General features: G+C 43.4%; 1 protein-coding gene across 15 annotated transcripts in view; it reads right to left on the minus strand.

The window, feature by feature from the left end:
* Window positions 1–26,628, minus strand: part of Haspin (haspin) — a 172,447-nt gene that overhangs the window by 135,199 nt on the left and 10,620 nt on the right. For 10 of the 15 annotated variants that reach the window (XM_070999110.1, XM_070999109.1, XM_070999108.1 and 7 more), the window contains 2 exons: window positions 20,949–21,152; window positions 20,595–20,890 (listed from right to left, as the gene is read on the minus strand). In XM_070999110.1, the coding sequence (XP_070855211.1) occupies window positions 20,595–20,890; window positions 20,949–21,152 (500 nt within the window). Of the gene's footprint in view, window positions 1–2,878; window positions 2,913–3,545; window positions 3,574–18,291; window positions 20,530–20,594; window positions 20,891–20,948; window positions 21,153–26,628 lie in introns of those variants that run through there. The other 5 variants (XM_070999112.1, XM_070999113.1, XM_070999111.1 and 2 more) reach the window with 5 other exon arrangements.

Raw genomic sequence — 26,628 nt, forward strand, 5'->3', positions numbered from 1 at the left:
GATTTAAAGTGAGAATTTTGATGTTGCTTACTGTCGTGTATCTAAAGGTGGTTGGGAGTTTCCCGAATTTGTTTGTGCTACTCTAACATTGTTATTGTGGTTGTTGTTGTCTCCCCCACTGCTGTTTCCGCCGCCAATGTTTCCACCACGGTGGTTGTTTCTGTAATAATTGTTATTTTGTTTATTGTTATTTCTGTTATAACCATTGTTTTGATTATATCCGTTATTCTGATAATATCTGGTATTGTTATAATTACCTCGATTATTACCTCGATTATTACCTCGTCCGCGATTTCCACCGCGCTGCGGGTAATTTTTGTAATATAGGACAGTGTTTGGCTGTCCGGTTGCTTCTGTGCAACTGCTTACAAATTTGGATATGGCCTCATTCATTGTATTGAAGGTACCAGTTTGCATGATAGTTTTTACCTTATCGATTGTGCAATTTTTAGTCATTGCTTTCACTGCATGACGAGTGGAATAACTTCTGGCTAACTCTAGGGATAAGCCATCTGTTATAAATGCATCTTCGTCATCTGCTCAACCTCTTGTGTGTACTGGCTGGCAGTTTTGTTGCGGTGTTGTAGGTTCATCAGTTTCGCTGACAACACTTCTACAGTTTCGCCTTTGACGTTGTTTTTTAATCTGGAATTGACTTCATTAATTGTTTCATTTCCGATTAGATTTCTGGCGACACCTTTTAGCTTTGTTTTTAATGGAAACTGCTAATTGTTCGTGTTCGCCTTTTATTGATTCTATTATTTCTAATGCATCCATAAAACTTGTTAAGTTTTCAGCTTTACCATCGAAAACTGGTATAAGCTTGGATGCTGTATTAATAAAATCAATATTAGTTTGTGCCATTTTGATTGGATTTATTTCTACAATGCTGTTGTGAGAATCCGAGTCGGTCGATTCCTGGTCTGATAATTCAGATTGAATAAGGACTGCCGGAATAGTGAGGTTGTTTATATCTTTTTCCTCTATATCGGGATCTTTAGAGATAGGGTCGTCAGCCTCAGCTTGTACTGGTGGATCTGATGATTCTGACTCTTCTCTAGCTTCTATCTTCAAAGGTGTGTTAAGGATAGTTGGTACTGAAATTGTTAAGTCGTACCTTTGCTTTATAAATATTAGGATATCCCGTAATTTGTTTAAATATTTTGATACCTGAGACCAATGGGCTTTGTTTAGCCTGTCTCTCTGATCTGATATGCCGAAATATTAGTAACCCGCTTCAATACAGCGCGTATACTAATGCGATCTGGTGCCATTTTCGATGGTTCCGTCATGGTGTTGAAGTCTGCTAGCTATGTCTCCAGGAATTTCGTGCTGTCGCCCTTCTCGCGTGACCGTTGAATGTCTGCCACCGATAGTTTTTCCTCGAGCTATTCATTGTGTCGGTTCCTGGCTGGTATTATAATCTCAATCTCAAGCACACTTTATTTCGGCTACGACTTGTGTAAGGAAGTTGCAAGTTGTTCTCCTGTGCTCTCTTTTAGGGTCTTTTAGGGTCGGTCATATAATCCTTGAAGGACTCGCTGTAGCCTTGCTTCCGTTGCCTGATTTCATCCGCCATCCTAGTAAAGAAGTCTCTCGGCAGGAAATAGGTTTGGGAGCGTTCTTTGAATTTGTTGTTTGTTGTTGGCAATGAACCACTTCAAAGCCTTTCCCTTGAGCAATTCCTCTTCAAACAACGCCTTTCAAAACAACAACCACATGTCCCTTGCTCTGTCCTGGACAGCCCCACTAGGGTTTGCCTAGCAGTTCACTTCGCGTTATGCCTTGTACAGACGAACGTTTCACCCTAGCCTCACCCTATTGCTTGTGACGTGACGTTCCTGCGCTACTCAATGAGTTCTCCGTCCTTGTCGTGATGTGGCTGAGGATGATGTTTACTGCTGCCGATGTCCCCTGCTCTGCACCTGGCCGTGCTTGTTGCGAGGCTGGATGTATCTTGGTCTATGGCTCTTGAGGCTTTGGACGATCGCTCAATTGAGCAAGCCACACTGGGTTTAGCCAACTTTCCCCACGAGCTCACGGTTCCTCGTCGCAGGATTATGTTGCTCAACTCAGACGGACCCGCCAAGCGCTGTGCAGGGTGTGGACAAGAGTAGGAACAAACCGCCTTGACTTAGCCGTGTGATGCCCTCAGGACCTCAGCTACCTGTGCCTCAATTCGGAAATTCCTGATGGCTCAATCCCGTACGACTCTACGTAGCGATCTTGCTCCTTGTAGGCTTCCCACGGCGCTGTTTCCGACGACTTGACTTGTTGTTGTTGTCTTGTTGCTGGTTGACTGGTTCTTTAACTTTGATAACTGAATGATCTTGAGGGATTGACTCTACTTGATCGACTGATCCAGCTGCCAGCTCTCTGCGGCCTTAAATAGGGCCTTCGGGAACCGTTATTTTCCTTTTCCGCACGGCCCGCTGGTATACTCCATTTCATGACCTCTTTGTCCTCTGCCCACTGCTTCCAACTGGAGTCCTACGTCTTGGCGCCATCCTGCACGCAGGCGCGCTGTCCCGCTGCTGAAATCCAAAGCTCCCAGTCCAAAGCTCACGACAGAGTCCAAGGTTCGATGCGTTCCGTTATTTTCCTTTGCACACTGCACATTCGTTCTGCCTTCGAAGTCTCTACTCACTTAATTTTTAAACTCTCATTCTCCAAACGCTCTTTTTCAAACGTACCGTTCTACAATCTCTCAATCTCCACTTTCTCTTTCTCCAATTTCTCTCTCTTTCAACCTTTCAGTCTTAAAATTCTCATTCTCTTCACCTTGCCGTTACTACGCGCTAACTCGCCGCATATCTGGTAACCGGCAGGCCACCATGTACAACTCCTCACAGTGCCTTCACTTAGTCAAATGTTTCTTACAAGCTGCCATGGTTCAAAATGGTCTTTCAAACCTAAAAGAAGCCAAATAGCAACAAAAAATATTTATTTTAAGAAATTAAACAAATTTTTGCTTCAAGTCGACCATACAAAATATTTAAAAGCTCGTTCCATGTTTCTGAATGTTATAGAAATTTATGAATTGATGTTGATTCCAATTTCTTGCTAAACGAAAATTCTAGCTATGCTCCGTTTGGACACATCAGCCTCAGCGTTTTTAATGAATAAACATTATAACACTAGAGGGGGCACTAACAATTTGAGCTTTAAACGCCATAAGACGAAGAAGTTAGGAATTAATTTCGGACAATGTCAGATTAGATAAAGTATTTTAATTCTGTTTGAGACACTTTATTGGACTCGCCAGATTTTTTCATGTAATTTTTTTTTTGAAGCGAAATTTTGTGCCAAACTTGGGTATACTACTCTAGAACTGCAAACACTTCCTGTGCAAGTATAGTTGAAGGTAATATTTGATAATACGGATCTTGTTAAGGTATATATAAAGTTTTTATGGTGCCAGTGATGCTACCAGTGCTAGTGCCAATGGTGATTGCACCCGTTAACGAGAACTCGATGGCCCAAGATGTTGTTATCCTTAATCAATCCAAAATACGGTCGGGACGTCCGAAAAAAAGTTGACACCGACGATTTTTCAGTGGTTAATGGTACTCTCTAGACAAATAAAGAAAAAATAAAGTTGACATAAAGTCGGTCCTCCGCGTCAAAAAGCTATAACCGTAATTATATATTATGAAGACAAGTTTAAAAATAAACAAAAAAAAACTATAAAACTGTTAAGGTATAGCCAAAAGGTTAGGCTAATGATACCACTTTTTTTATAGCTGCTATGTTCAACCAACCTTTTCTTACTATCCTTACAGAGGAAAACCTATTGCAATTCTAAAGATTTTGGAACTGTCGATTACCTGTCAGTTACAGCACCAATGCACCTTAATTATGTCCTTTGCACAACATGGATTTATGAAGCACCCATCCACAACAAATTTACTCGAGTTTATCACAGCAATTCGAAATGACTTCAGAAGTATCATACAGCCAGATGTAATTTTTACAGATTTAACCAAGGCATTCGATTCAGGATATCACCCTTAATCCTAAAAAAAAAAAGCTTCAACCTTTTTGACTTTTCAACCATGCTGACTTGTGGATATCGTCTTGCGTAACAAACCGGACTCAAAACGTATTATAAAATATAACTTAAAAATATAACTTATTCGCTGGTTCATGTCCCTTCTAATATTCTCTCCATGGTCCCCTTTTGTTCGGTTTGTTTCATTAATTACCTACCCCATAAAGATTTTCCGATGTTTTAATGTATGCAGGCGGAATAAAAATATGCTTGCATTTTAAGCATCTTGATTCGCTTTCACTATTAAAGATGGACTCTAACGACCTTGTTTGTGCCTTACCGAAGTAGTCACTTTTGGGCACAAGGAGGTAGTCGCTGGCACGGGGGCGCTTTGATGGCAGGTTAATCGCGTCGCGGCAATGGTAACGATGCACTATAGGCTGGCTGACCACTTTTTGTGGCCTATAGTGCGATGGTCACTGCCGTGCCGGACCACAGGCGATGCGGGAACTGCGGTGAGGTTGAGCTAACGTAGGTTAGCTGCTAGTTGAGATAGTGTATTACGAGCCCTATTCCCAGAGGTAGGGGTAGAACCGAGGAGTTAAGAGGTGTGTTGATACCTGATTTATTTTTCATTTGGTACATGTTTATATACTACTTGGAACACGGAAGTTTAGTGTAATGATTAGTGAAATAAGCTACATTCTAAAGTAGATAGGTAGGAAGGTAGGTCAGGAAGTTTTGATAATGGTAGCAGTTTGCGTAGTTGGCTCGGCTGACACTGCAAAATGTGCTGACTGGGTCAGTGTACCGTTGAGTCGGTGAGACGGTGACTAAGTAAGACATATAATATACTGATCAGGAATTCTCATCTGCAGTCGGTGCAATTGGGCGCCCGGTACTGTTCCCAACTTGGCTTCTGCTTGATTTGTTGGGTGCTGGTCATGCTAAGCAACCTTGGGTACGAACAGACCTTAATACTTGGTGTAACCAGAAAGCAAATTTTTTTTGCTCTCCTTGTTATGCGTTGATTTAAGACGTTTGAGGATCTTAACACCACAAAACAACTTTACATATTTCATGTTTGACATATTCTTGAGTATTGCCAGTGGGTGTCTGGTCTCCTTCATACATTAAGTATTAGTATCTGGAAGTTAAATCGTCGCGTAGTATCCTATGCCGATAGACTGCGCCTCTTGAACCTGTCCTCATTAATGGCTCGCCGAACAGGCTACGGGGTCTTGCTCATTACACCCAGAAAAATTGAAAACAAAAAAAACCGGGATCGGTTCGTCTCAGTTACAGAATTTTGTCTGTTCACTTGTCGATGTCGATTTTAGTATTCCGAGTCAAAAGCAATCTCGGTTTAGAGGCTGTTGAGGAGGGACGTGAGAGGAAACGGTAAAAAAAAAATGAGAGTGAGAGGAGAAAGAGGCCGAACTCCTCTCTTGAAATTATCTGAAAGTCATCAAAGTAAGCTGCGACTCTGTTTTGTTGCAAACTCCCTTCTTTATTTTTGTGCAAGTATGACGAAAAATTGGAGGACCTGCTCCGCGAGCTCAACTTATTGAAGGCCATCCGCCACAACATACACCTTAAGTATAATACTCTTTACAATTTGTGCTTTTTTCTGTGATTTTTATTCGAGCAGGTTTCTTTCAAACATGTGCACACAAATATATTTATTTACGTGTCATGTACGTAATACATAATAAACTTATGTGTCGAGTTATTATCTCACACATACACTGTTACGAACGCCCTCCACATAGAAAGATTCACATAGAGAAACAACGACGAATCTTTAGGGGAAGGGGTGCTTGTGACTAACCAGACTCATACTGGTAAAGGCAGAAGAAAAAGCAATTCGGCAATTCTCGGGTACGCGTGGCCAGAACAACGGCCACTATCGACCTATTGGTAACCATACTCCGGTAGTTGGCAAAGGGCAACAGCCGGCCGTTGACTCCCAAGATAGCAGATATCAAGAAACAGTAATTCTAGGTGGGAGCACCTAGTTTATCCGATCCATACCCGCAGCCAAGTAAAAGCTCTAGTCTGCTATAAAAGACCTTAGACAAATACAGAAAGGGCAGTCGTCCATGGAGTCTTCTGCCACCAGGACCAGCCACCATATCCAACAGTCCTTGAGGAGAACACAATTGCAGCTCGAAATAATCTTGTGTCGAACCAGCGCCGCTATTGTCATCAAAGAACGTGGAGAAGATCAACAATAAGGACGACATCCGACATACTGCGATGTTTGTGGACGCAGTATCCGTGATCTCCATGCTCCTGAAATTTGTTCAGCTGTAGGAACCATCCGTTCAGAGCGTAGCGACCAATAGCATACGTCGGAGAAAGTAGTGATGCAATATAAGTGTGTTAATCGAGTCAACCAAAGCTAAAGTGAACTCATGCATAACCAAGGACCAATATCCTCAAATAACACAATTGGATAACAAGTGAAAATCAAGCATTCAAACATGCATTAAAATATATATAAACCAACTGAATCAATAGACAAAGTGCGAGTCATGATGAACAATTAGAGAGGACGAATCTCTCCACCAGCCGTTGAAGAAGTCGCATGCCTCTGACATAATATATATATATTTTGTGTTTAAGTGAATTGGTATACTTAAGAACAGCCGTATTTTGGTGCACGTATATTTATATATATATATCCAATATAATATTTTCCCAAAGGCCAGGATCCGGAGCGTCGAGATCTCATCGCCCAGGATTTAAAGAGGGGGTAAGTTTGTCGGGAACCGGTTCCTTTCTTATAAACATACATATATAAATATTCGTGCAGTATCCTACAGTTTTATAGACCACTATAAACTTTTTCAGCGGCGAGTATCAGCCTTGTAGTTATATGATAATTGCAAGAGCCCTCTGAGCGACGTTTGTAGTCGTGAATAGTCAGTATTTTGCTGATGTGTGCACCTTCATAGGTGATAATTTCGATACTCTCCTCTAACAGAATAATTGTCAATTAAATTAGATTAATCAACAGACGCAGATATATATTACCTAATAAATTTATAATGTGAAAAAGAATTGGAAACCATGGTGTGCTAGAACTCTAACAAAGGGGGTGTGCTGACGCGAGGAGTTGAGTAGGTCAAGAACAATGACAACTTTCGACAGACAACCTTGACAATAGGGGATCGTATTGCGCGGCCCGCGACGATCCATTGGCACACGAATGTGTGAAGGGGAGGGAATATGGCCAAAACACAGCCCGATCGTATTGCGATCAAGCGACAGCTAAGATTTTTGGGCAGTGTGGAATGACTGACGAACTTGATGACTAATATTATTTTTCAGGCACTTTTGATATTTATTCTCGTTATGTTGGAGATGAGAGAGGCTTACGAAGATCCCACGACCCGAATACGACGTAGCTTATGCCGGCAAATGGTGCCAGAATATCGAACGCCTCTCCCTCGGCCCAAGTCCCTGTCAGGGCACTAATATGCCCAACGATAGGACATTTCATATTCCTTAAGGAATTTTACCAGGGTCCACAATCTCGGTACCTGCGGTGTCGGAGTGGATGTACCTAGGGATGGCACAGCTTTCATCTTTATTTGCTATGAGTAATTTGACTATTTTATAGAGCAGGGTACTTAAATAATTTTAAGTATGCACCTACTTATTTGTTTTTGTCTTTAAATTAATAACCGTAAAGTCCCCAACTTCTGTGACTGTCAGTTTTGAGAGGCCACTCAATCAGAACTTTGTCGGAGAATAGAGGCCTGACTTTGAAATGTTTTTAACCTTAGAAATTCCCCGTTTTGTTCATGGGCAAATTTACCAGAATGTCCTTAAACCAAGAACTATGAGTTATCCTTTTTATAATACTACTACATACTATACCTACAACTAAGTGCCGACCGACTATTTGTTGAAATTAACGTAGATACAATTTATAGGTGCTTTCTGGCCGACGCCCCACGACGTACTAGGCATTTGTCCGGTCGTTTGATTGGTTCGTGTCCAGAAAGCGCAGGAGCGCAAGCATTACGGTAACGCATTTAGCAGTTGCGGTGCGGGTCTACTGTTTGTTTGTCGATCCAGGACAGAATGGGGGTGGGGGAACTGACAGTACAACGTACTAGGCATTTTTCCGGTCGTTTGCTTGGTTCGAGTCTTTGCAGTTTCCCTTGACCATATTTGGGCGGTGGACGATTTTTAGTTTCTCTGGCCGACGCCCCACAACGTATTAGGCTAGTTGGTCAGGTCGTTTGCTTGGTTCGAGTCCAGAGAAATAGAGACGGTTGTGGAGCCCGAGAATGATCGGTCAAATAACTTGTTTTCCGACGACTGGCGGGAGGGGGTTTTTGGACAGATCCCTTATCTAAACACAGCCAGTTTCCGTTTGGTGCATTTGAGCTGAATAGAAAGGAAAAGTAAGGGCATGCTAGCTTAGCGGAACCGCGTTGTGTAGAAGCGGCTAACACCCCTAGTTAGGGATATTTATTTTGTTTTTTTTTGAGGCTTAAATATCGGACGGTTCTTGACCGAAGAGAAACTTGAGAAGCAGAGGGAAGCCCCCCCAGTTTATAAACATTTTTGTTGTAGACTTATTAAGCGTTTACGTCAGAGTGTTTTGAAAAGAATCACGTGAACCTTTTACATTAAACGAAAATTTTAGTGCCTGTATTAATCAGCACAAAGTGACAATTTATAAAAGAAAGCGGAGGCCTTTAAAGAAGGCCCAATCATATAAACGAAGGGGGCCAAGAAGAAGGTCTTATTCCAACCCAGCACCGGAAGAGTGATCCGAGCAACAACGCGCGGTGAAAGTCACCAACCCCGGAGTGCGAGCGCGCCAAGGCTGGGAGATTCACCTGAAAGAGAGCCGTGGGAGCGCGCACAGAATCAGCCAGGACACGTAGATACCCTGTCTGAAGAAAACAATTTGGACCAATATACTGAAATAGAAGGAGCCGCCGGTGGGGAGAATCTACCCCTAGGACCGCCGAAAGGAAGATCAAGTATGCTTCCCCAATTTCAGAGGCATGAGGAGGACAACTTAGAGGCTGCCGAGAGGCGGGAACAAAGATTGATGGAGCTCTTGAGGCAGAGCAACGAAATGCAGCGTGGTATGAGCGCCCAGATAGAAGCTCTGAAGACACAAATAGCAGAATTACAGTCTCCGACATTCAGGAGACCCGAACAGAAGGGTCTGCCTTCGCCGCCCCGAACAGTTCCGAATCCAACAGACAGTTTCTTAAAATATCAAGAGACTCCGCCACTGGAACCGGTAACGCAGGACATGCTCAATAGTCAGATGCACCGGCTAAGAACACCCAGGCGGGTTAATACTCCGTCACACAGGCAATCCAGAACAAACGAGAGGGAGACAAGTCACCAACTGCACCCAGAGATCGATCGGAGCTCACCGTTTCAGGGACCAAGACCAAAAGATGTCAGATTAGACAGATGGAACCTAAAGTTCGATGGGAGTGGTCGCGGCATGACAGTTGAAAGTTTCCTGTTCCGCGTGGACCGATTGCAAGAATTGTATGACCTCTGCCGTCAACAAGTCTTTCGTGAATTCCATCTTTTGTTGGCAGGTGCAGCCACGAAATGGTATTGACACTTAATGGAGGACAAGGCTGAAGACTACGATTTTGACTACTACTCATTGACCCAAGAAATGAGACGGGCATTTTCCACTACCGGAAGTGACCTTATGAAAGTCAAGGAATTAATGGAACGCAAGCAAGGACAGCACGAAACCTTCAGCGATTATGTCTCCGATATGCACAACTTGCATTTCAAACTAAAGCATAAAATCGATGAAGATGAATTTGTTAAGCTTTTGAAAGACAACATGAACTCCCGGATGGGCGGCTTGCTGCCAACATCCCCATTAACTTCGTTAGCGGAGTTCAAAAAGGAGGGTCTCCGAGTGGACTGCTGGTTAAAAAATACTGTGAAAAACATGCCCAGCACTACAAAGCTTTTCTAATAGTACAAAAGTTCTTACACCTTATAAACATATAAATCAAACCATTTCTAATAAATATGCTTTAAGCGATCGTCAGTTAGATCAAAAGAGGAAACATCAAAACACAGATTCCATGCACCAAGTTTAAGAAAAATACTAGGGTACAGAATATACCTTTGACATAGAGCAACAGCAGTGAGGATATCAGCTGGGACAGCTCAGCCGATAAAACATGAGACTCTTGATCACAGGAGTGGGTCGAAGCCACACGTGAATCCACCATATCCAACAGTCCTTGAGGAGAACACAATTGCAGCTCGAAATAATCTTGTGTCGAACCAGCGCCGCTATTGTCATCAAAGAACGTGGAGAAGATCAACAATAAGGACGACATCCGACATACTGCGATGTTTGTGGACGCAGTATCCGTGATCTCCATGCTCCTGAAATTTGTTCAGCTGTAGGAACCATCCGTTCCTAATCTTGTGTCGAACCAGCGCCGCTATTGTCATCAAAGAACGTGGAGAAGATCAACAATAAGGACGACATCCGACATACTGCGATGTTTGTGGACGCAGTATCCGTGATCTCCATGCTCCTGAAATTTGTTCAGCTGTAGGAACCATCCGTTCAGAGCGTAGCGACCAATAGCATACGTCGGAGAAAGTAGTGATGCAATATAAGTGTGTTAATCGAGTCAACCAAAGCTAAAGTGAACTCATGCATAACCAAGGACCAATATCCTCAAATAATACAATTGGATAACAAGTGAAAATCAAGCATTCAAACATGCATTGAAATATATTTAAACCAACCGAATCAATAGACAAAGTGCGAATCATGATAAACAATTCGAGAGGACGAATCTGTCCACCAGCCGTTGAAGAAGTCGCATGCCTCTGGCATAATATATAAGTTAGGTCCTTCCCGAGGGGCCTCGTATGTCCCCGGGAAGGACCGACTTAATACCTAGACATTCCGGTGTATTTGTGCAGTCCCAAGCGTAGCTCGTTCTTCCCAATCGACAGCGTTGGCCCTTGCATACGTTATAGTTCCTCCCAATCAATAGCGTTGGCCTTTTGTAAACGCTATAATTCTTCTTTATTCAATAAACTTAAGCTGACAAGTCGTGTTGATTCCCCGGTCCAATTGGCTCTGCCCCAGTCTTCTGCGCCGACACCTGCCAGAGCCCGGTGAGTCCGGTCCCGGCGTCGACGTCGGCGTCAGCGGCCGGCTGAAGTTTTGCCGACCTTGCAGTTCTCACCGCGCTCCACTTGCACGGTGAGCGGTCAGCGTTCCCGAGCCAGGCCAGCGGGTGTCGTTGTGCTGACTCGGCACGGGGTGCGGGGGGCAGGTAGGTCAGCGCCCGGCCGGCGCATGTTGCCGCGCTGAGTCGGCATCGCGGCGGGGGGAAGGTGAAGCCGGCCGGTCAGCCCTCTTCTATTTATTAGGTGGGGTGCCAGCCCTCTGTTGTTAACTCTTCCCCCTCCGAAAATCTGCGTCCCGCAGATCAGCAACTCTTCACGGGGGCCGCACCGGTGGTGTGCGCCTCCAGTTCGACGATACCTCGATGCGTTGGGATGCCCTTGGTGGAGGTTATTTTCCTCCATACGATGTATAATAACAAGGCGACAACGAGGATCATTACTGCTTCTGTTAGGATTGAGAATAGAAAATTGTTAGATACTGCCGACAGCTTTCTTAAGTTCTGCAGGCTAAAATCATGAACATATTTTAGCGAGAGCTGGTAACCAGTGGCGGTTACTTTGCTCAGTACGGCCGGCATGGCCATCACATGCGTTGTAGCTGCTGTAAGACATATTCCCGATGTGGACGGTCTCGTTGTCGTATATAAACGATCCCAGTAGATGGCGTTTCCCTGAGTCCGCTACGACCGTTCCGTTGAAGTTCGTCAGGAACAGAGTGCCGTCGTCAACCAACTCCACTATCTCTTGATCGTTTCTCAGGTGATCGCAGAGAGCGTGTCCTCCTTTTAGGAGCCTGGGGATACAGCTGGCCTCGTCTAGCTTCCTTAAGTTTTTTTTCTGGCAAACAGTCGTATTTCCGATGGAGAGGCAGTTTCCCAGTACTGCATAGGTTTCCTGGGGGTCCACCGCCATCCTGTTGTATTCCAGCACCACTTGCTTACCCTCCGTAATCGTGGGATAAAGTAGCATCAGCTTGTACTTGGTGTCCACGACCTTGGGTAACGCCAGCACGTATAATAGGCAGGTTCCGTTAGTTAGGATCGATAGTTCTGCGAACTCCACCGCTTCCACCACATTTTGATATGGCAGGCTGCGGGTTTCTGCTAGAAGGGTTTCCACCTCTTTTTGGTCCAAGAGATTCGTGTTTACTACGGACGCCTTTGCCAGTTGACATGCTCGCGTGATTTCGTCGACTTGCTTCAGCAGTATCATTGCCTTTTGCATTAAAATTGTGGCCAAATGGAGCTCTCCGTCAATGGAGTTCACCCTTGCCATCATAACGTCGAGCTTCTGTAAGGAGTCGTGCGTAGCGTCAAACAGCCTTGTATTAATTTGTATCTGTTGGTTACTGTTTTCGATCACGTTGCTTTGAGACTGGAGGATGGTATTCCAATCTGATGCGTCGCGTGACCCGGCAACACATTTCCATGCCGACCCCAGCCAGTCTATGGACCGAGGCGCGCGGTGTGCCGACGTCATTCTTGTAATGCCATTGGAGGCTTCTTCCAGGTAGTGGCATATCAGCGAAGCGACTCTGGTGTCGGTGACCACTGATGTTTCTTCGGTGGTCTTGTCAATTATATTTTGTATCTGTTTTAGGTCAATTACATGGGCGAGTTTGAACACTCCATTAACGCGCCATACCACACCTTGTTGAAGTGGGACGACCGGCGTATCATATTTAAAGTTGTGAAGAGCAGTTGCGACTTGAATAATCGCCATACTTGGGAGAGAGACGTTACTCAATTTTGTTTATTTAGTATTTCATCTTAGTGTAGTATTTTATATTTTTGTTAGTTGTTATTACTTAATTAACTATTTTTAGTTTTATGTTTTTTTGTTTTCAATCTAAGTATAGGATTTTTGCCTTTTATATATTTTTGTTTGGCTGTTATTTTAATATTTAACTAATTTTGTTATATCTTTTTGATTATTGTATATTTTTTTTCCTATATTTGTTCCTTTAAGGATTTGTGAAACATTTTCAACGAAGTGGTCTTTAACTTTTTATATGGGATTTATGGACCGTGGAATATTTGACCGTGACCCTACCATTACCTTCTACCTCCTCCGGTTTGAATCGATTTTTATCCTTACTCTTGATCTGCTTGTTGGAGACATAAACAGTGTCCCCCTGATTGTATTGTGCCGGCCTATTTCTGTGTTTATTGCGCCTATCGGTTGACATTTTTAGTTTATGTAGGATTAACCCCCTTATGTCTTCCTGCGTCTGTTCTTTAAAATTCTTAAGTCCCTGATAATTTATTGTAGAAGTTCTACTGAGGAAGATATCGACTGGTTTGCAGTTCGTCACTGAATGGATAGAGTTGTTATATCTGTCTACGGCAATAAAAACCAACTCAGTTACCTTCAGGTTACGGTTGTCGTTTTTCAGACACCGGTATATTTCAAGGAAGGTTGAGTGAAATCTTTCAACCTGGCCGTTCACTTCACTCTTCTGAGAGGGTGTGTAATAAACTGTTATTCCGAGGGACTGTAAGTAATTGAGCACTGTGGGGCACAGTAGACCTCTTTCGTTGTCTGAGACTATTGTGTCTGGTGCTGTGAAATAGTGCAGGACTTCGGTCAGCTTCTCGCGGAGATGGACTGCCGACTTTGATTCAATCGGGAAAAGTTTGACAAATTTTGAGAATTTATCGATGCAACTCAGGAATTTGAGACTCTCGATCGTAAAAAGGTCAATGTGCAGGATTTCGCATGGGTAATTAGGGATAGGGGTTAATTGCAGTTCCGGCTTGGCCGGGTGTCTATCACAGGCCCGGCAGGAAGAGACCAACGACCTAATGCGGCTGGCCATTCTGGGGAAATAAAATTTTTCCAAGATCTGTAACTTCATCTTTTTCGGATTTCTGTGGGCTCTAGTATGCTCCGTATTTATTATTCTAATCGTCTCTTCTTTGCCCGCTACGTCGGTAACCAACCTTTGCGCTCTTGCAGAGATTGTAAGTAGCTCTCAGAAATTTTTATGCCATTGATAATTGATGGTTTTAAGTATTTTATTAAACAGGGTAGCAAGTCTTGTGTGCTATCAATGGGGATTAAGTGACGCACGTATCCCGTATGTGGGGTTTCGCAAGAATATTCTAAACACGTTAAAAGGGGCTTCCACGTGTGGAATTAAGTCCGATGCGTCCTGAAGCGCACTGTGGACGGTAGCAACGGAGTCCGTTGTTGAAGTTGAGGCTGTGTCGGCATTGAGGTAATTTACGTTTGAGGTGATGCGGGAAAGAGCGTCAGCAACCACATTGGATTTGCCCGGCTTGTAAATAAGCCCACAGTTGTATTCTTCTATGCGCGCTTTCCAGCGTTTCAGCTTAGCGTTATAGTTCCGATTGCCTAATGAAAAGGTTAGGGGTTGGTGGTCAGTATAAACTTTAATTGACGCGGCCCCATAGAAGTAGGATCTTAAATTATCAAGGGCCCATACTATCGCTAGCATTTCCTTCTCGTTAACTGCGTAGCTCTCCTCTGTTTTGTTCAGAGACCGCGAAATGTAGGCGATTGGGCGGTCTTTCCCGTCGTCGCTTTGAGAAAGAACGGCTCCTATGGCATAATTTGAAGCATCGGTTGTCAAATGGAAAGGCTTACTAAAGTCTGGGAATGCCAAAACTTCTGGAGGGGCAAGGATGGTTTTCAAGTCGTCGAAGGCTTTCTTGCCTTCTTCGTCAAGTGAAATTGAAATATTCTTGGATTGAGATGCCTTGACCTGGGCATGTTCTCTCCTCGTGAGGTTCGTCAGAGGTTTCGCGACCTTAGCGTAGTCGCAGATAAATTTCCTATAATAAGAGGTCATTCCTAGGAAACTTTTAAGTTCCTTCAAATTCGTGGGTGAAGGCATTTCTTTTATGGCTCTGACCTTCTTTTCATCTGCGCGGATCCCATCCGCCGTGCGCAAAAACTGTGTCTTTTCCAAATTCACTTGTAACTTGGCCTTCCCTAATTTTTCAAATACAGCGCGAAGGTTGCGCCAGTGGGACTCGTAGTCTTTACTAAAGACAATAATATCGTCGATGTATATGTAGCAAATCTTACCGATGTGCTCTCGTAATACGTCGTCGATCATTCTTTGGAAAACGGCCGGGGCGTTTTTCAACCCGAATGGCAGGCGCAGAAACTCATATTTCCCGTTCAGGGTAGAAAATACCGTTTTAGGTATGTCGGATTCCTTCATGTGAATTTGGTGGAACCCGGACGTTAAGTCAAGAGTGGTGAATAGTTTTGCCTCTTTCAGACTGGACAAGGTAGATGTTATATCAGGGATTGGGTAGGTGTCGGAGATGGTGTCTGCGTTGAGACGCTTGAAATCTATCACCATTCGGTACTGTTTTTCTCCGTTTGGCTTTGGTTTTTTTGGGACTACCCATATCGGTCTATTGTAGGGGCTTTTGGAGGGTCTAATTATTCCCTCGCGCAGGAGCTCGTCGACCTGGTTTTCCACTTCCCCCCTCATGTTCGCGGGGTAAGGGTAGCTTTTTGAATATAGGTTCCTGGGTACTTGTTCGTATTTCAGCCCGAACACTTGTGTTCACGGCCTCGCCTGGCGAGAGTGGATCAAAAATCGTAGAGAATTCGGAAATCAGGGATCCGAGGCATTCCTTCACTTCTACTGGGTTTCACTGTCGATTAGGGAATGGACACCTAAGGAAGGCATGGCAAGTAGCGCAATTTTTACTCCTGGTGTTATTGTTAAAGAATCATTTTTCCTATCAATAACTGCTTTAAGGGACTTTAAGGTGTCGTCCCCAATAATGCCATGGAAGGCAGTTAAACCTGGGAGAACAAAGAAGGTGAACGGCGAGTTATTACCTACGGGTCTGAAGAATGGTCCGGTCAGTTGATGCGTTATTTTAATCTCCCCTCCAGCGGATTGATCCGGGAAGGGTTTCGACAAGGGCTTGCATCCCTCGGCTATCTGGGGGCTAATGAAGTTCTTATTCGCGCCAGTGTCTATCAGAAACTGCAGCTTAGCCCCATCATTTACGCCATACTCTATGTATGGAACGCTAGAGAGGCTTCGGCCATAAAATTTACCGCCCCGCTACTACCAGCCTCCGTGTGAGGTTGGTGGCCAGCCTGATTGTCTGGTAAGGCTTCGCCGTAGTAAGCCTCACGACGGATTTTCCTTCGTGCTGGCTAAAAGCGGCCTCACCCGAGGATGGGACAGCATTTAGCTGATACAATCTTTGGGATTTCCGGAAAGGGTTAAGGTTAGATGAGGTGCTGGGGCTGCGCTTAATGCTCGGGTTATCGTTACCCTGGTTCGAGCGATAGGAGTGGCCGGACTGGTGGGGCTCCATTTTGATTGCTCGGGGATTTGAATATCTGTGCGGGGGCTGAGAATTCCTGCCTGCGTCCTGGTACTGGTATTGCTTATTATAAGACGAGTAGATAGGTTGGGGCCAAGAGTACTTTTGGCGGTAAGGCTCAGGGGATGAAAACTTGCTAGGGTATGTGACATGATTCATTGAGGTCAGATTCTGTAATTCTAAGCAGATTGCGTAGGCCTCTGGAAAATTCTTTGGGCCGCGAATAACTAATAGCTTCGAGAGGTCAAGCTCAGACCTCTGATAAAAACATCCAAGGCTATGTCCCTATAGGTTTCGACGAGCGCGCAAAGAATCTCCGGGTTTCGGTTACCATTTTTAAGACAGCGTATTATCAGGGCAAAATGAGCATTTATTCCTGAATAAAACGCGTCTATGGTCTTCGTCCCCTGAGTCATTTGCCCCATCTGGTATTCCAGCGTGCGCAGATCTCGCTTATCGGCGTAGTGGAGCATCAGGACGCGTTTCGTCTCGGGACAGTCGTCTTCTGCCACGTTGTACGACAAAAGGGTCTACCCATCCAAGGGTCGTAGCCACCAGCTTCGCCCTCAAACACCTGCAATTCTTTTACACAATCTGGCAATCTAGCTATCTCTTTTAACTCGTACTCCGTACGAGCGGGGGCTAAGGGCTTTGATTGAGGAGCAACTTCGTTAACCTTTTCTCGAGCCTCCTCTAGGCTCGCTACCTTGTCAATAACCTTTTTCACATCCTCTTTAACATCGACCATCTGGCCAAGCAACAAGGCCAAGGTTGCCTCAAATTTGGTAAGAGGTGCCTTCATTTCCTCCATATTAAAAAAATCGATTCAAAGTTTTGGGGTTTTTAAGTGACAACAGGGTGACGGTTAAGATTTTGATTGTATATATTTTTTTTTAATAAATTCGCTGAAAAAGCCTCACTTACCCGTGATTCGTGTAATTATATTTTGTGTTCCAGTTATGTTCTTCGTGTGTTGAGTCGGTCACTTACAAAGTGCAGATTCTATAAAAAAAAATTATTTTAGTATAGGTACAATTTTTTTTAAAGCGGGAAGTGAATTTTTGCGTGTGTTCGAGTTTTTTATACTTGTTTCGTGGTTGTATATATTGTATAAATTTCTTATTTTTGTGGTATATATTTTTTACATATTTGTTGTATATTTTTTTTTTTACATATTTGTTGTACAGATTTTTTCCACATATTTGTTGTGTATATTTTTTGTTGTTCCGATTCCCTTCTTTATTCGGTGCTAGGCACGGTGTGCCGTATTGTTCCTTTTTGGTTTTACCACCTACTAAGGTACGGTTGCCACACAATCCAATAGGCGGCTCTTTCTGTGCTGGTAACACTGAGCGTATCTAGTGAATTACCCACACCACTTTCCACTTTATATATTTTTTATTATAGAGGGTGGCCCGCAGCGGTTATCAAAATTTCTATTTCTTTATATTTGCAACACACAAACCACCACTGGGAACGCATTTTCTTGTCATATACTTTTTTCCACATTTATTTCATTTTTTAAAATTTTTTTTTCCAAAAGAAAATTTTTTCCACACGACACACACAGTTTTCACCTCCCACTTTTTGTCCTAGGGATCCTCATCGCTTAATGGAGAGGTCCCTGTTCGGGCGCCAGTTAGGTCCTTCCCGAGGGGCTTCGTATGTCCCCGGGAAGGACTTTATATTTAGACATTCCGGTGTATTTGTGCAGTCCCAAGCGTAGCTCGTTCTTCCCAATCGATAGCGTTGGCCCTTGCATACGTTATAGTTCCTCCAAAATCAATAGCGTTGGCCTTTTGTAAACGTTATAATTCTTCTTTATTCAATAAACTTAAGCTGACAAGTCGTGTTGATTCCCCGGTCCAATTGACTCTGCCCCAGTCTTCTGCGCCGACACCTGCCAGAGCCCGGTGAGTCCCGTCCCGGCTCGACGTCGGCGTCAGCGGCCGGCTGAAGTTTTGCCGACCCTGCAGTTCTCACCGCGCTCCACTTGCACGGTGAGCGGTCAGCGTTCCCGAGCCAGGCCAGCGGATGTCTTTGTGCTGACTCGGCACGGGGTGCGGGGGGCAGGTAGGTCAGCGCCCGGCCGGCGCATGTTGCCGCGCTGAGTCGGCATCGCGGCGGGGGGAAGGTGAAGCCGGCCGGTCAGCCCTCTTCTATTTATTAGGTGGGCTGCCAGCCCTCTGTTGTTAACTTATATATATTTTGTGTTTAAGTGAATTGGTATACTTAAGAACAGCCGTATTTTGATGCACGTATATTTATATATATATATCCAATATAATATTTTCCCAAAGCCCAGGATCCGGAGCGTAGAGATCTCATCGCCCAGGATTTAAGGAGGGGGTAAGTTTGTTGGGACACGGTTCCTTTCTTATAAACATACATATATAAATATTTGTGAAGTATCCTACAGTTTTATAGACTACTATAAACTTTTTCAGCGGCGAGTATCAGCCTTGTAGTTATATGATAATTGCAAGTGCCCTCTGAGCGACGTTTGTAGTCGTGAATAGTCAGTATTTGGCTGATGTGTGCACCTTCATAGGTGATAAGTTCGATACTCTCCTCTAACAGAATAATTGTCAATTAAATTAGATTAATCAACAGACGCAGATATATAATATCTAATAAATTTATAATGTGAAAAAGAATTGGAAACCATGGTGTGCTAGAACTTTAACAAAGGGTGTGTGCTGACGCGAGGAGTGGAGTAGGTCAAGAACAATGGCATAACTTTCGACAGACAACCTTGACAGTAGGGGATCGATTTGCGCGGCCCGCGACGATCCATTGGCACACGAATGTGTGAAGGGGAGGGAATACGGCCAAAACACAGCCCGATCGTATTGCGATCAAGCGACAGCTAAGCTTGTTGGGCAGTGTGGACTGATGACTGACGAACTTGATGACAAATATTATTTTCCAGGCACTTTTAATATTTATTCTCGTTATGTTGGAGAGGAGAGAGGCTTACCAAGATCCCACGACCCGAATACGACGTAGCTTATGCCGGCAAATGGTGCCAGAATATCGGACGCCTCTCCCTCGGCCCAAGTCCCTGTCAGGACTCGGGCACTAATATGCCCACGTAATAACATAGCCACAAATTTACAAAAACGTAATAAGTAATATGTATATCAACTTAATAAAGAAATGAAAGACGTTAAAATAGCACCAAGCTATGTTCTACGGTTTACAAGACTAGGCAAATTAAGCGAAAGTAATTTACAAGGATAGGAAGGCAACCTTACGTCCGAATTAGTATAGGTATTGACAAACTAAATAAAATCCTATGCGATTTAAAACAAATTCTTTGAAGTTAATGGTGCCACAAGTGTTGCAGCCACACATGAAGTTAGTACTTTAGTTAGTATTTCAGTAAACGACAAAATCACTATCGCGTTTTTGACAACTATCATTATTCTTTTCTTGCTCTAGAGAGTTAGCAAATAAACATTATAACGTCTAAAAAACCACACAAATATAACATAATAACATATAACAACAAAAAATCAAGGCTGTGTTTGGCCCAGACAAATGGTAAAGTTCGCGTGGCTGCTTAGAGTTATACGTTCATTTTATAAAATCTTGGGACCAATCCGACATTGGCCAACCACCGTTGCTTTATGCATACCAACACGTGCTGAATTTGTGTTTGCTATTCGCTAATAAACATAAGGCCGGGCTGCACACTCAGTACAGTTCACTGTTAGCTTTTCGTATATTCTTTGAACCGTAGTTTCTCTCTTTGCTCTACCGCAATTAGCCCCAACAGTTAAACATGAACAAGGTTTCAGCAGCAGAGCGACTTGAAGCACAATTGACTTCCTTTCAACCGCAGCGCTCAAAAATGGAAACCAAAATCGAAAAATTAAAGGTCAAAGTGGCCAGGAAACCCGATTTAAGCAAGCTCAGCCACGAGGATTTGGGTTGTCATTTACAGATCTTTGAATCTTATGTTCACCAGTTGCGTCCATTGCAAAGCAGAATAGAAGAGCGAAAATGCAAGGCAGATAGAATTATCTCTATCTTTGTCGAACAAATTTATATAAAAGTGAGTGCGAACATGGTTGGTTATTTTGGAAAATACTTACTTTAATTCATTACGCATCATTCGGTAAATATCAAATTGATAATCTCCTGATGCCTGAAAAAGTTCCTCATCATTTGAGAGGTCATTAAAGTAGCAGCATTCATCAATGGTTATTCTTGAAAGAGTATAGTCAATAATAGTTATGTTCACTCCTTTCGAATCCACAATCAAGTCAGTGTTATTAAATTTGAAACAAATGTGTTTTTTAGTGGTAGATTTAATCAATATGTTTCCCCAATGGAGATCCCTATGTTCGAACTGATAATCTTCCTCACCAACAGCCAAAGTCAGAATAATCTACAAACGATCCAATTCAGTACAAACAGTTTTAAAAATAATAACATCTTAGAGTCACCTGTTGCAATGCGTAAAATGACTGTTCCGAGTTTAAAAATATAACATTTGACATGTCACTTCCTGCAAAATGTAGTTCTAAAACTACGAAAAGTTGATTTTCTCCAAAAAGTCCAGGATGGTCATTCTCTGATCCTTTTTCATCGTCATATCGTTTCCAAAGCTTTACAAAATGTTGTGGGTATTTTCCTTTTACTGTTGATACCTGTAAATAAAAGCATGGACCGTTAATATTATCTATTTAAAAACAAAGATTCACTATTAATTTGTAAGCATTAATATTTTATTTTTTGAGTTTTTAATCATCCGACAGATGATATTGGTGGTTTAAAAGCGTGCTATATATACGCTCACGTAGACATGTAAACAAATTTTTGAGAGCGTGTTTCTGGCAGGCCCACTTTGACGATGTGAAGACGTTTTTCCTCAGAAACGAAAGACAAAAGTAGTTGCATAGGCTGGCGTGCTACCCCATGCACACAATATTATGTTTGTTTTTTGTTTTGGTTTTCTACTTCATTTTTTTATTTTGTTATTTTAGTATTTTTTTCGATAGGTATTAACGAGACTAATACATTTCAGTTAAAATTTTGTATCTAGCATGAAAATTGTGAGCGCCACAGACTTAATCTAAATCTGAGATCCCAATTCATTCATATTTACGATTTTTTGAAGTTTGTGGCCGGTTTGTGGGTGTTAAAATGGGCGTGGCAAACTATTTTTGGGTCAATCGATAGGTATTGATATGAACAATACATTTCAGCTAAATAGTTTTGGGCGGTTTCCGAGATCTCAGCGTTCATCCGGACGGACAGACAGACGGACATGGCTAGACCGAATCGGCTAGTGATCCTGATCAAGAATATATATACTTTATGTTGTTACATACTTTCCGACGAATCTAGTATACCCATTTACTCTACGAGTATCGTTTAAAATTAATCTTAATATTTAAATCATACTGCCGCCACAGCGTTCATACGGAGAGACGGACATGGATAGATCGACTCGGCTAGTGATCCCGATTAAGAATATATATATTTTATGGGGTCGGAAACGCTTCCTGTTACATACTTTCCGACGAGTCCAGTATACCCTTTTACTTTACGAGTAACGGGTAGTACGGTATTAGGGTGTGTCTACAGACCAAATCGTTATGTTAACTATGAGCCCCTTATAGATTTTATATCCAAAATTTTTCCTAAATAAGCAAATACAATACAAGTAAAAAACCTGAGAAGTGAAATCTTTTTAAAAAAATTTTCGATTTTAAAAAATTAAATATTCTCTGAAATATAAAAGGAATGATATTCCTAGGAGTAGAAGTTAATAAGTCAAAAAACACCGACCTTATGCGGTCGAAAACTTCTCCTTCACTGCGTTGTAAACTTCATACTGAAATCATTATACCTAAATCAAAGATATGCACATTATCCGTTAAAACCTGGTACAACACATATATTAACATATTAAAAGAATTATTAACCAAAGAGATGAAGCGTATAAGTGGTGGAAAAGTTACTTAACAAACGATTTTCAAGATATACATAAAAAGTTAAGACGTTAGGTTACGAGTGCAATATTTAAGGCTAAGACTGACCGCTAAAACATTTTTTTATGTGCAATATGGACTGAACAAACATGAAAGGAACTAAAAAAGTTAAGTATTCTTAAAAACAAATCTTAACCAAACTTACACATTGATATAGACGTGCATCAATTAATTGGAGAATTTTTACCAACCAATGTACGTGATTCCACATTCAATCCGCACCTAACTACTGAACTAAACTGTGATAATAACGTTGTATGTGTCTGTCACCAAATCAAATGCAACTGGCCTAGATAATTTGTCTCCCAGGTTTGTCAAACCTTTCCTTCTGTACATTCTAAACCATATTATACTCGGCTGAGGAACTTGTGAGATGGTTCCAAAGTCGCCTAGCTGGGGCAACCGAGCTGGTCGCAGGTTGCGAATAGTGGACGACCTCTCTCGAGGCCAACTGTGAATAAGCTGGTGGGGGAAGTCAAACACGGAATTGTGGATGGAAACCCCAGTAAATAAACAGTTCCGGACAGCCAGCGGGTATCCTGCAACGAAGCATACCGACGATGCGAATTGTTCAGCCGCTTCTAAATACCACCTAAACACCTACCCATCTCTCATCCCAAAACAACATCTCACTCCGGGCCGAACTACGGTGTAATACGGACCGTGCCAATAGTCAGCCTGGTTGGCACGGATCAAAAACTAGCCCAGTCTTAAACGGTGTGCTTAGGGACATGGCGACCCCCTGCTCTACCTATCTCCTTACCCGGGCATCGCGAATCTCTGCCCGGGCGGACCTTTCCCCTTCTCAGCAACTCGTGGGACCTATCCCAAACTGGGGATGACGGGTGGCAAAATTCCGGCCGCGAACGCCTCCGCCATGGACGCCTTTGCGACTAAAGCAGCGGTAGGTACTGCCAAGGCGCTCGGGCCACCCGCTGGCGCCATTAAATACACATACGCAGAAAGTCTGACTGCCGCTCAGACTCTGCGCTCTCATACCAGAAGAAATATTGCCACACCCTCGCCTGAATGGCTAAATAAGGTAGAGTGGGCAAGGACGGTGCTTCCTAACTACAGGCAGGATAGGCCCACTCAAGAAGGGACTCAGGCAAAAAGGCAGCGATCCCTCGAACTACCCGGACCACCGGCGAAGAGATCTAAGATCCTGCCATCGGTCTCGTTCGCCGAAATCACGACGAACCGTGTCCTACTCGGCCTCATTGACAAGGGAAATCTGGAGGGCAGGTCCCACCTTTCCCTCATTTGCCTGCGCATGGTACGGGAGAAGCCAGGCACCTCGCCCTGCTGCATGGACGCGGGCTAGTACCAGGGCAGCGTCAAGGTGGTGGCATGCGACAGTCAGCGGTCGGCTGATATGTAGAAAGAGGCGACAAACAAGCTCGTCGAGGTTTACGAAGGGGCGAACATCGTTGCGCTTGACTGGTGCGATGTCCCCAGTAGACCCCGAGCCAGGATCTGGCTTCCAGCAGCGATCAAGACACCGGAGGACATCCTCTTCATGTTGCAAGAATGCAACCCGCACCTCCCCACGAAGGACTGGAAAGTCGTCAAGGTGGTGGAGCATGAAGGGGACGTCAACCAGGCGGTGTTGGTCCTAAACAAGGAGTCAGTTGCTCCGATCGAGACTGCTCGAGGAGTGCTGAACTTCGGGTTCAGTGCGATCCACATCAAGGTGTACAAGGGCGACTCCAACGCCGCTGGCAGCTCTGCCGGCAACCCAGCCGAGCAGGTGCTTGCTGAGGAGTTGGAGGCACCTGGTGGGCCGGAGGACGGCTACTCTACCGATTCGTCGCTAAGCAGAGAGATGCGAGCGCTCGGACCGGCAATCGAGAACGTAGACCTCAGCGACACAGAGGAGGCCGACGTCACTGTGGTGGAGGTTGAAGCCGTAGATGTCATTAAGACTTCTACAAATAAACCTTCACCACAGTAATGCAGCGTCTGCTGCACTTTTGCTTCGCCTGACAGAAGGCGGAGCCGACCTAGTCCTCGTACAGGAACCTTGGGTAGTAGGAGGCAAGGTTGCTGGACTAGGAACAAAGGAATACAAAGGAACAAAGGAGACAACACCGCAGTAAGCCTGGAGCTGCAGAGTGGCTCTATAATGGTTCTATCGGCCTATTTGGCCTTTGAGAAGGAAAACCCCCCAGATGCGCTGGTCAGAGGACTGGCAGAGGAATGCGAAAATCTCAGGAAAGGTTTGGTAATAGGCTGTGACGCCAACGTCCATCACACCCAGTGGGGTAGACTAGAGAACAGAGGCACCCCGCAAGGAGGTGTACTATCACCCCTCCTGTGGAGAATCGCAGTAAATAAACTTCTGCGGATTCTAGAGGGAAAGGTAGTGGCATACGCAGACGATGTCGCTATCATATTTAATGGAAAATATGCACAAACACTTATGACCGCTAAAACAAAAACACTATCGGAATGGACGATAGAAAACGGACTTGGGGTAAATCCCTCAAAAACGGAACATGTTCTATTCACAAATAGATACAAAATCCCACAACTCAACCCACCTATTCTAAACAATTGTAATCTCTCCTGAAAGAAGGAAAGCGACCATTGCACTTTACTCCTGAAAAAATCAAATGGGCTAAGATGGGGCATGTCCCCTAGAATTGTCAACTGGATATACACAGCGGTAGTCAAACCAATGCTACTATATGGATTGGCTCTGTGGTGGACCGCTCTACACAAATAATGCATATATTAGTGGAGCCCTTCGAACCACCCCGAATGAAGCTGAACGCGATCTTGAACCTCCATAGCCTGGACTTTGCAGGCATGGAAAGGGCCAAGCCGGCAGCAATTCGAGTGAGTGGCCATGCCAAAATTGTTCAACATGATAATCGATTCCAAAGTAAACGGATCTATGCAAATCCCATGAGCACAGTCACACACCCTTTGAGACCCTGATCCCAGACAGAGAGGAATGGGAGCAGGGCCGACCGGGCACGACGGACGCAACCTGCTTCTATACAGATGGCTCCAAATTATAAGGACAAGTCTTTACTCGCAGAAGATGTGACCACATAAAATGCTATGTTTATAAAAAAAATTGTTCAGCACGAACTAATAACTTAATCTGTCCAAAAATCAAACTGTCATGCTGAGAGCGCAATTTCCATTTAAAGATTTTTCGCCCTGACAATTTAGATTACATAAAGTTATCGTCTATACGAACCAAACAAGCCGTATTTGAACAAAAACCATGGTAAAATAAGTTTAATTTTATTTGTCATACCTGGTCCACAACAGAATTGCGGCTGAAATTTGAATTTCAGTATTGACCAACAAATGGAGGTTCATGTTATATAGTTTCCGAGGTTTCAGCGGTATACGTGCGATTTTTTTTTAAGTTTGTGGGCTTTAGAGAGTCAATTGTTAGGTATTGTCGAAAACAATACATTTCAGTTGTTCTAACATTAAAACGGTAGGAGCCAAAGTTATGAGCGGTTTGCGGGCGTTAGAGTGGGCGTGGCACCGTGCTGAAACATCTTGCGCTACTCAAGAATTTCTAGAATCTTCATGCTTAAACCAAACAATCTAGCTTTTATAGTTTCGAGATCACTGCGTTTATGTGGACAGACGGACAGGGTAAATCGACTCCACTAGTGAACCTGCACAAAAATATATATACTTAAGGGGTCGGAAACGCTTCCTTCTACCTTTTATAAACTTTCCGACGAATCTAGTATACCCTTTTAACTAAGCTATGAAAACTAAAGTGAAAACTGCCATTTCTTTGTACTTTCACCTTAATTTCTCCTGAACTAATCATTTGTTGAAAAGTCTTAGTATCAAAATGTGAATAGAATAATAATACTTCCTTTTGCTAATAAACTTTGATTTTCTTTTTCACGCTTTATTTAACATTTAGGACTTACTTAGAAGACAAAAAAGTTCAATTTTGTGTTCCTGTGTTAAGGGTCCGCTAAACTAAAAGTAGAAGCAAAATGTTATACTTACACAAAACTTCTTATACGAACAAGCGTTCTTCGTTGTGATCCCCATATATTCCACTACGCTCCAAACAGGTCATAGGAATTTCGTTATCAAAGTTAACCCCAATCGCAAACATCTTAAATGTAAATAAATATGA

Source organism: Drosophila suzukii, unplaced genomic scaffold (assembly GCF_043229965.1).
Source record: "Drosophila suzukii unplaced genomic scaffold, CBGP_Dsuzu_IsoJpt1.0 scf_4, whole genome shotgun sequence".
NCBI classification, from domain to species: Eukaryota; Metazoa; Arthropoda; class Insecta; order Diptera; family Drosophilidae; genus Drosophila; species Drosophila suzukii.